Consider the following 9,680-nt stretch of genomic DNA (forward strand, 5'->3'; position numbering starts at 1 on the left):
ACAAATGAAGATAGTTTTAATGAAACTGTAATCTCTCAGGTCTCATTGAAGGAATAAAGCAATGATGGCAGAATTTAAATTTTTGGGTGAACTATGCCTTTAAGCCTTTCCCTGCATTTCACACAGTGATTTGTGTTGTAAATGCAAATTATGAAATAAGCACAACTTTCTTCTTACACTAGTTTATTTAAACATACGTTGTCGTTTAATGGAATGCACATAAACTTGGCTTGTCATTTCATATTTTACATTTGATTTAGACATTTTAAAGTTCTATAAAGGAAAGTGTAAAAACATCTCATACAAGCTGTAATGGAAAGACTGGTGGTCTTCAGCAGAAGGAGCAGGTGAGCATAGAGAACCGGCTCATAAGGCCATCAGGATAGTCTTTCCGTCGGGCGGATGTGGAGCTGGCCAGCAGTCAGATGGACCTCATCGTTTTGAAGGCATGCTGTTTCTGTTGAGTGTAAACCTGCAGGGTCGAGACACAGGAAGCCTCAAAGTTCACTCCTGTGGATGATTCAGTGCTGCATGCAAGTGCCACAGTGCAGTACAAAATCTTATAGCATAGAATCTGCATGACCTGAAAAACTGGCATAATTGAAAAATTACATAAAATACAATTGTGTACAGACTTTATTAAATGTAAGGCCTGTTTACCTGCACACTCTCTCCATGACGTGATTGAGTAGACGGTCAGAGATTCCAGGGCTGGACTCCTCAGCGAGGCTGAAGGCATTTTCCAGCTCCTCCAGGGCGCATACGCCGTTCCCGCTAACACGCCGCTTCTCCTTCAGCTGCATTCAGAACATACCAGTCTGCTAATCCACGTGTCGTGACTCGATGTTAAAGCCGATGCCCCACTGATGGAGGCTCGCTGACATAAACATACATTTTTGAATACATTACCTCTCTGAAGATGGGTGAGATGAACGTTGTCAGAGACGGTGACTTCGGCTGCCTCTTGATAGCGTCTGATGTCTGTTATAAAAAACAGTTCTGCTTACCTGAGGAATCACTATGAATAAATGTTTTTCTTCTTTGAAACACATGGGTAAGCTGAACTTAGTCATTTTCAGATTTGTTTTTCTTTCTTTTTTATGTGTGGTCCATATATAATTATAGTTAATGTGCGTGTGTGTGTGTGTGTATATATATATATATATATATAATGAATGAGTTAAGTCCAAATAAACAGTCAAGTATGAAAAGTATCCTACATTATGAAACTATAAAGTGCAACAGTCGAGTTCCAGAAGTAATCCTATTCATTTTCTCCATAGGGGAACTGATTTTGAACAATAACTTCTAATTGTAAAAGACGTACTGTGAGCTACAAGGTTGTTAATCGATGGTATAAGCCATTACCCCACATTATTTCTAACAGTGGAATCCCTAGTGAAAAACTACATTACCCATGATTCTGCATAGTCTCCAAATGCAGTAATTTTATCCAAAGTGACTTAAAAATTGAAGAGAACAATAGAAGCAATCAAACCAACAATTGGGCAACAATATGACAAATCTTAATTAGTCTTGCCCATTAATACTAACACTTACTATTCTATTCTATTCTATATATATATATATATATATATATATATATATATATATATATATATATATATATATATATATATATATATATAATAGACTAGTAAGTGTTAGTATTAATGGGCAAGTGTTGATTGAATGTGACACTTTTCTACACGCTCAAACTACTTAAATATTTTTATACATAATATGCATATTTTGCAAAAAAATAAAATATGTTTTTACATAAATAATCAACATCTTCATCAATAGTTTTGTATTTCTCCATTGTTTTTTAATAGATTGTCATATGCAGTGCTTCATGGGATTGTAGTTCTTTCCCTCATTAAAGCCGTTTAGTACAGTCTTGTACCTTTTGTCCGATTTTCTAGTACATGTTTCATTTCAAATGAATGTTTGTAATGTTGTAATTCATCTTGTAGCTGATTGGTTTGGTTCATGGCTTATGGGCGGGCACTTTTGCACTCTATAGTGTGGAACCCTCCGGAAGTAAAAAAAAAAATGTTCTCTATGAGGAAATAGATTTTGAACAATAACTTATAAACTTTTAAAGACAGACCATCTGTGAGGTTGTTAATCTATGGTATTTGCTTCTCTCAAAGTCATCAGCCTGCATTATTTCAGCTTATTATTAAAATGATCATGTTTAACGGTGGAATTCTAGGTGATAAACTACATTACCCATGAAGCTGTACAGAAAACTACATCAGTCGAAAAAAGCAACATGCTCCAAAATAGCTCTTTAGCTCCTCCGACCCCACTCCCATGAAGCACTGTAAATGACTATCTCCCTATGCTCTCATAATACTAAAATTTATATATATATATATATATATATATATATATATATATATATATATATATATATATATATATATATATATATATATAGCAATAAACTTCGATTCGATTTAAAAAAAAATTTTTTTTGCTTTAAATCACAATTTGTAGAATTGATTCATCTCTTAGCTGGTTGGCTTGGCACATGGCTTATAACAAAGACTATTTTAAAATCCCTATGGGAAAATCAGTGTAAAAAATACTTCCGAAACCAGTGCCACTAAAAAAGGGGGCGGGTACTGTTGTACTCTATAGTATTCAGCTGGTCATGTGATCGCAATATGAGGCGAATATATGACTGTACATGATTTTAAACTAAAAATGTTTAAAATCAAGTACACTACACTTCATTACTTTGCCTAAGATGTGCTTAATGAGAACATTGCTTGATGTGTCCAATTTCACCCCTAGTATCAGAAGCAGCTCTGATGCAAGTTTTATTCTGTTCGTTTTATCATTTCCCGCAATTGTGATTCCTGTGTAAATGTATGCTGCCTCTGTGACACTAAAAAGTTTGTTTAAACTCCCCCTTTATGGCGTCTAAATAATACAGATGTAGCTTTTGTGTTGACTTTGCAGTGTAAAGACTTCAGAAGACATATTTACCTTATTGTCTAAATGATTGAGGCCTCGCTGTAATTTGTTAATGGAACTGGGCCGCACGGTAGGGAAACTCCACATGGGACACTGGTCCCTGTCATCCCCCTCCCCATCCCTGAGTGAAAACAAACAGAGTAAGCATACAGGTATCGCAGATTGCTCATCCAAGAACATGGACCGGACACATACATGTCAGAGTCGTCAGAGCTTGATTCGTCCCCGTGGCCCTCTGACTTCCAGCGGCGGTATCGATCAATAAGCTCTGCCAGGTATGAGGTTTTCTTGGTGTAGCGGGTGATGAACTTGTGTTTCAGCAGCTCTTTGGCTGTTGGTCTCTGTCAGATGCAAACGAAATGTCACAAAAATTAAAAGCAGTTTGGCTCAGCTTTTTAAGTTTAATTAGCCTATTTACACTAAAAGATAATAGCATCACTGGCAGTTTTAACAGAATTAACGATATTACAATTCCAGCCTATATAATAAGTCGATAACTATTTGTATGTTATGGCATTAACCAATAAATTCTATTAACATTTTGCCTCTAATTTGGTCAATCATTTTACAAGTGCAAGATGTCATATTTATTTTGAGATAGCTAAAAACATTTTAATAGTGCTATTAAATTATTTGTACTTTTAAAGATTAACTTTGAGCGTTAGATGACGACAAAGATAATCTAATTGTAAAAATATGGGAAATTAATATTAACAAATATTTAATATCATCAGACACTGTTAAATTGAATCTATAAAACCTAAGATTTTTTTAAAACAAATAAAAAAGTAATAAAAAACAATATTAAAAATGAAAATACCGGCTGATAAAGGTATATTATAAAGGTATTAAAAAGTGAGGTACTAACAAATCGTGGCTCTTTATTGAGACAAGATTCAACAAAGTCCTTAAAGGCTCTGCTGTAGGACCCCTCCAGTGTGGGCGGGTTACTTTTAGGGATGAGGAACAGGACCCTCATGGGGTGAAGCTCTGAGTTTGGTGGCTCTCCTTTAGCCATCTCGATGGCTGTGATACCCAATGACCAGATGTCAGCCTGAGACATAGGAAAGAAAAAAAGACAAAAAATGGGGGTCAGTACTTGTGCCATCTGTCCATCTCTGAATATTTAATAGAGCTTATTTTCGTTGTGCAGTCACTAGTTAACAGATGTTCATGTGGAGGACTTGAACATGATACCTGTTCGCTAAATGACAAAAGAGACAAGGAAGTATTTGTACCTTGAAGTCATATGCAGACTGTTTGATGACCTCTGGTGCCATCCAAAATGGAGTTCCTACAAATGTGTTTCTCTTAATTTGTGTGTCCGTTAACTGGCCGGCCACTCCAAAGTCTGCCAGTTTGACTTCTCCATGTTCAGACAGTAACACATTGGCCGCTGTAGCCAAAAAGTAGGGGTTATCCATATAGGCACACTTCACAGGACTAAAAACAACCAAACAGAGGCACATTTTAATTACTGACCTTTGATATCTCTGTGAATCTTCCTCTCTGAATGGAGGTAGTCAAGTCCTTTTAGTATTTCTCTGATGATGGTGGCGATATATGCCTCTTCCAGAGTTCCCGGCTTCAGCTGGTCACAAACACATTAGAGGATGTTAAATATAGTTATATTTCCTGTGCCTTTGACATTTTCCACAGTTTTATTTTCCCTGGAGTATTTTCTGAAGTTTTTCCTCACTTTAAAGAACGCACAAACATGATTTAAAAAAAGACCAACTCACCAGGTCCAGAGCCGATCCACCTCCCAAATATTCCATGATGATCCATAGTTTAGAGCCCTGAGAAACACAACAAACCAGAAAATTATATTATAATTAAGTTGTATGATAAACCCAACAGCTGATCATCTCTAAACGGAACAGTTCATCATAGCATGACCACATTAATGGTGCACTTTTGTCCTTTTTTTTAGTTTAAGACTGTTATTTTAGTATTATTTATATACTATTTTAGTATTTAATAATATTTTAATTTAGCTTTTATTATTATTTTTTCAGTTTTCACTTTAGTTTATGTTTGGGTTTTATTATGTGTGTTTTTTCATATTTATAAATAGCTTTCTTTCATAATTTTTATTTCAGTTTTAGTACTTCAATATAAATATTTTCATCTTTTCTTCGAATATTCTAAGATTTTATTTTATTTCAGCTTTATTTCAATTACCGAAAACTATTTTTATTAGATTTCATTTCAGTTAACAATAACAGCAATAACTACTTTTGTTGTATGATATGATATGATGATGATATGATATATTATACTTTATTATCAGAACATGTCTGAAATTTTTCTTACATCAAAGTATTTTCCATGTTTGCAACAACCATCTTTTACACAACATCAAAAAAAACAAAAAAAAACATCGACCCTTACTGCATCCCACTACACAACACAGCACATTTACAGTACTCTTGATTTATGATTAAGTGTCTTATTTAGCTCAAGGATTGCCTGATGCACAAACGAATGTTTCAGTTTCAATTTTTTGAATCTTGGGATTCTGTACCACCGATTTGATGGTAATAATTCAAACTCATTATGCAGGACATGATTAGGATCAGAAATTATATTATTAGCCAATCTTAACAGATTATTATAATAAGTTGTATCATATAACTTCTCTAAAGGCTGGCCAACAATCCTTGAGCAGATTTTTAATTGATTAAACAACTGTGTTTTTAACTTAACAGACAGACTTTTATACCAAATAGAGTTGCAATATTGCAATACACTCATTATTACAGACATCAAGAACAACAGAAGAATCTGTCAAGTTTTGACACCAATATATCAACCTTTATGGTATTGAATGCAGACGAGAAATATAAAAACAAAGATCTTACAGTTGTATCGGGTTTATCTAAATGTTTAGAGACAATATGCACCAGAGCAGCAACTGCATCTTCAGTACTACAACCTTTCTTATAGGCAAACTGCCAAGGATCGAGTTTATCTTTAAACATCTGAATTAAGTGCGGAAGTATCAGTCTTTCAAGACATTTCACAATTACTGAAGTAAGGGCTATTGGTCTAAAATCTTTGTATTCTCTTGGACATGGAACTTTAGGTAATGGTTTTATATATGCGATCTTCCATAACACAGGGACAGTATGTATGTCAACTGAAGCTTGAAATACAGGTTGAAATACTGGAAAAGAGCAACTTGGACATCGTTTTGTGTTCCATAGAGGAATGTTGGTGACAATTCGAGTAGTGGCCAAAAGTGACGTCCGGATGGGATGTTTATTTTTAATGAAGTTCAATTAAACCATCAAAATATGAGGAAAATATTTTTAAACTTGGTTAAGGCATTAACTACGGAGCCCCTAAAGGGACAGGGTGGTGGTGGTGGAAAAAATAATGAGATGAGAGGAACAAATATATTTCAAAACTTTTGCATTCACTCACAAAACATTTGCGTTCCCCTGAGAAACATTCTCTCGAAAACTTCTGTGTTCCCCTGAAAAACTTTGCGTTCACTCGCAAAGAGCTTAAACGTTTTGCGAGCGAACGCAACGTTTTTCAAGGGAACGCAAAGCATTTGCGAGAGACCGCAAAAGCATTGACATAATTTTTCCTCCCATCTCATATTTAGCTCCGTATTTATCGGAAAAAAAAGCAAACTACAGCAACAGGTTTTATTTAACTATGCAAAAATATGCATAGAAAAACAGAAACCTCACAGTAAAAAAGCATACACTGACTCATTACTTGACTTGTTAATATTTTGTTGGTTCTCTCTTGTTTTTGCACGTGTTAATGGACCAAAAATTGACTGACCAAAAATTATGTCCGCGCAATTTGGAATGTTTCATTGCGTTATCACAAATACAACAACTGACTCCAAGCACAACTACACAATATGCTTAGGAATTCTTAATAATATTTGAATAAAGGGTGAAGATGCCAATTTTCTTAGGCTGGACATCACATTTGGCCATTACTGTACCAACATTAAGGTACCATGAACCAATAATGAACATTGTTTATTCATATTTGTTCATAATACAGGAACTAATGTTAATTTATATGACTTAATGTAATGTAAAAAATGTATTAGTATGTAGAAATTAATATTAATAGCATTTATTAATCTATCTTAATGTATTGTTTATTGTTAGTTTGTGATACCTAATGCATGAACTAAAGTAATGTCATTGTAAAGTGTTACCAAGAAGTCATATGTTTTTGAAGGGGTAAACTATTCTTTTAAAAATACGGAAATATGATGTGATATTTTTTTAAAGCCTTGTCTGAAAGAAGGAAATCTCCACAAACCGTCAGATAGGATCCGTAGTATTTGGTGACATAAGGGCTGTCACACTGGCTGAGCACTGTGATCTCCTGCTGGATGTCTTCAATCTCATCCTCTGCCTCTTCCAAGTCAATAATCTTAATGGCCACCACCTCTTTTGTGCGGTTGTTTATGCCCTTGTAGACCTCTCCAAAAGAGCCTTTACCAATTCGCTCCAATTTGGTGAAGTATTCCTCAGGATTCAAACGCGGATTCTGAAGTAAAAAAAAAAAGATTTAAAATTTCTTACCAGCTCTCTATGACACGATCCAACATTCTGTATTTTCTTTACACAGGTGACGGACTATAGATATTGTCGTTTTATCAAGCAACACATCAGCAAATGCAGGAAGATCTACCCAGTCATCGCTCCACTGAAGGTCTTGAGACGATGAGGATCCATTGAGGGAACTGCTAGAAATCACGTGTAGTTTCTTAAGCACTTTTTTCATTTTCTGCTGTTAATCCACTAGGAAAACACTCTTAGCCTCTTGCTTCCAGGTTCAGTACAGGATAAAGATGACTTGTACTGACAATCCATCTGGAAGTGGCACCGTTTTATCAAAACACAACAATCACGTTTGAGGACAAGACTCAAAGTTCAGGAGATAAAAACTCCTCTTGGTATCAGCTCAACATCTGATTTCCGCATTCATCACACTCTTATTGCATCTTTTTAAAAACACTGAGCAATCAAAACATGAACCTTTACTATTCTTGGTAGTACCACTCATTGGAGGCCCCATAAAATGAGATCATCTTTCTAAAAATTCTCCGAAACACAAGTTAATTATTCTGCCAACTACACCTGCATTATCTGTGGGTGTGCCACTCGTTCGTCACTTTAACCCTCATCAAAACACATGATACACTGCAATTATCATAGTGACCTACAAAACATGCGCGTTGGAAACAAAACATAAACCTGTTAACTACATCATAATTAGATGGCATCCATTATGATCTGAATCTGTACAAAATACCCACATTGTTTAATATTTAATAAAACCATTTTACACTTTTCCCTCTATTTATCTATATAATGGTTGTGTCAAAAAGTGTGATGTGAAGATTCTCAATACAATATAATAGATGTGATTAAGGATGTACAGTAAAAATAAATGTAAATCATCAGAATAAATGTTATGTTCATTTTCCATGGACCATTTTTGCAGTACTGTTACCAACATATGAGAGATGCCTAAAAATACAGCTTTGGACATTAAAAAATGTGTGAATGGGTTGCAAATTTTAGCCCAAATTATGATGTTTCTCTGTAGGTCCCAGCTAGTTTAGGATAAAATGTTGGTTTGTAGTTAGCGATGAACCTATATTTGACATAACTTAAAGAAAGGTATTTGTCTGATAATTTTGTCTTACAATAACTAGAGTAACAGGGCTGAAAGACTAAGCTTGATCAGTGCAGTTCACACTACAATTTGTGCAAAAATTGAGAAAATGTTACCTGTGCTGCTGCCATTCCTGTAGTAGAGGGTCCACATGACCTTTTTTTTAATTATTATTATTATTTATTTTTTGTAAAGGGGAGTATTATCATGGGGGAGTATTATCATGTGCAAGATGTGGGGGGAAGCTAAATATGAGCTATTATTAGTAACAACTATTATTAGTAAAATATTAGAGTTTAGTGATTAGTTAATTGAAAAAATACAAGAATAGTTTTAAATAGACAGGCTAAAATCTACTAGGTCTACTTTTATTATATCATAGTAGTCATCATATTGATTTTCGACTATGAATATATGTTATAGGCTATTGGCCAAAATTGTAATTTGTATGCTATAAAAACTATTAGAAATAGAGACTACTTACATACACTTGTGAACATTATGCATACTTTACATTACAGTAATATATTTACGTAAATGCTGAGTAAAACCAAATACGTGTACTCAATATATTCTTAAAATTATTATTAATAGTTAATTACAATGCGTCTTACTATAGTATAGTATAGTACAAAGGCACTGTAATGTAAAGTTTAATCATTATCCAAAAAAAGTAACTGTTATGTCCCAATATGAAAAAATGCATGGAGGTATTCAGGTGTCATCTTCATCTCTATGGATTACCTGGTTCCGCATGTTATGAAGGTGTGCCATGTCCAACTGAATGTACCTCCAGTTCGGGGTTCACAGATTTTTCCTCTTTCTCTTGTTCTTGAACAGTCACCCCACCAAAGGAACAGCTTGTTCCCAGAACACGCCTTTCTAAATCATCCCAGTGGATCAGACTGGCAGGCTGAAAGGTTTATAAGGATTATAATCTGTATTCTCGCCCATCCATAAACGCAGACACTCAGTCTTTCGCGTAAATGTTTACGGTTTATGCTCTGAACAAGAGACTCCCTATGCAA

The 9,680-nt window shown here is 34.7% G+C and overlaps 1 protein-coding gene across 5 annotated transcripts; it reads right to left on the minus strand.

Moving 5' to 3' along the window:
• Positions 1-174: 174 nt before the first annotated feature.
• On the minus strand, positions 175-9,680 carry stk25a (serine/threonine kinase 25a). 5 transcript variants are annotated; one of them, XM_067374866.1, is made up of 11 exons: positions 9,397-9,680; positions 7,288-7,518; positions 4,731-4,787; positions 4,471-4,579; positions 4,227-4,384; positions 3,857-4,042; positions 3,184-3,329; positions 3,001-3,109; positions 910-981; positions 661-797; positions 175-472 (listed from the first exon to the last, which is right to left on the minus strand). In XM_067374866.1, the coding sequence occupies exons 1-11, from the start codon at positions 9,424-9,426 to the stop codon at positions 433-435; spliced, it is 1,275 nt and encodes a 424-aa protein (XP_067230967.1). In that variant the 5' UTR covers positions 9,427-9,680; the 3' UTR covers positions 175-432. The 5 variants fall into 5 exon arrangements, with proteins under 5 accessions (XP_067230967.1, XP_067230968.1, XP_067230966.1 ...); XM_067374867.1 differs by having other exon boundaries at positions 175-591; XM_067374865.1 differs by lacking the exon at positions 9,397-9,680 and adding an exon at positions 7,663-7,900 and having other exon boundaries at positions 175-591.

Source organism: Chanodichthys erythropterus, chromosome 21 (genome assembly GCF_024489055.1).
Source record: "Chanodichthys erythropterus isolate Z2021 chromosome 21, ASM2448905v1, whole genome shotgun sequence".
Lineage (NCBI taxonomy): Eukaryota > Metazoa > Chordata > Actinopteri > Cypriniformes > Xenocyprididae > Chanodichthys > Chanodichthys erythropterus.

What these genes read in the sequence shown, in the direction of transcription:
- stk25a (XM_067374864.1), bottom strand. Translation starts at nt 7,755, where the DNA reads ATGAAAAAAGTGCTTAAGAAACTACACGTGATTTCTAGCAGTTCCCTC. An exon ending in TTCAGTGGAGCGATGACTGG is followed by an intron (nt 7,519 to 7,662) that starts GTAGATCTTCCT and finishes TTTTTACTTCAG; the next exon opens with AATCCGCGTTTGAATCCTGA. An exon ending in AGCTCTGACGACTCTGACAT is followed by an intron (nt 3,110 to 3,183) that starts GTATGTGTCCGG and finishes GTTTTCACTCAG; the next exon opens with GGATGGGGAGGGGGATGACA.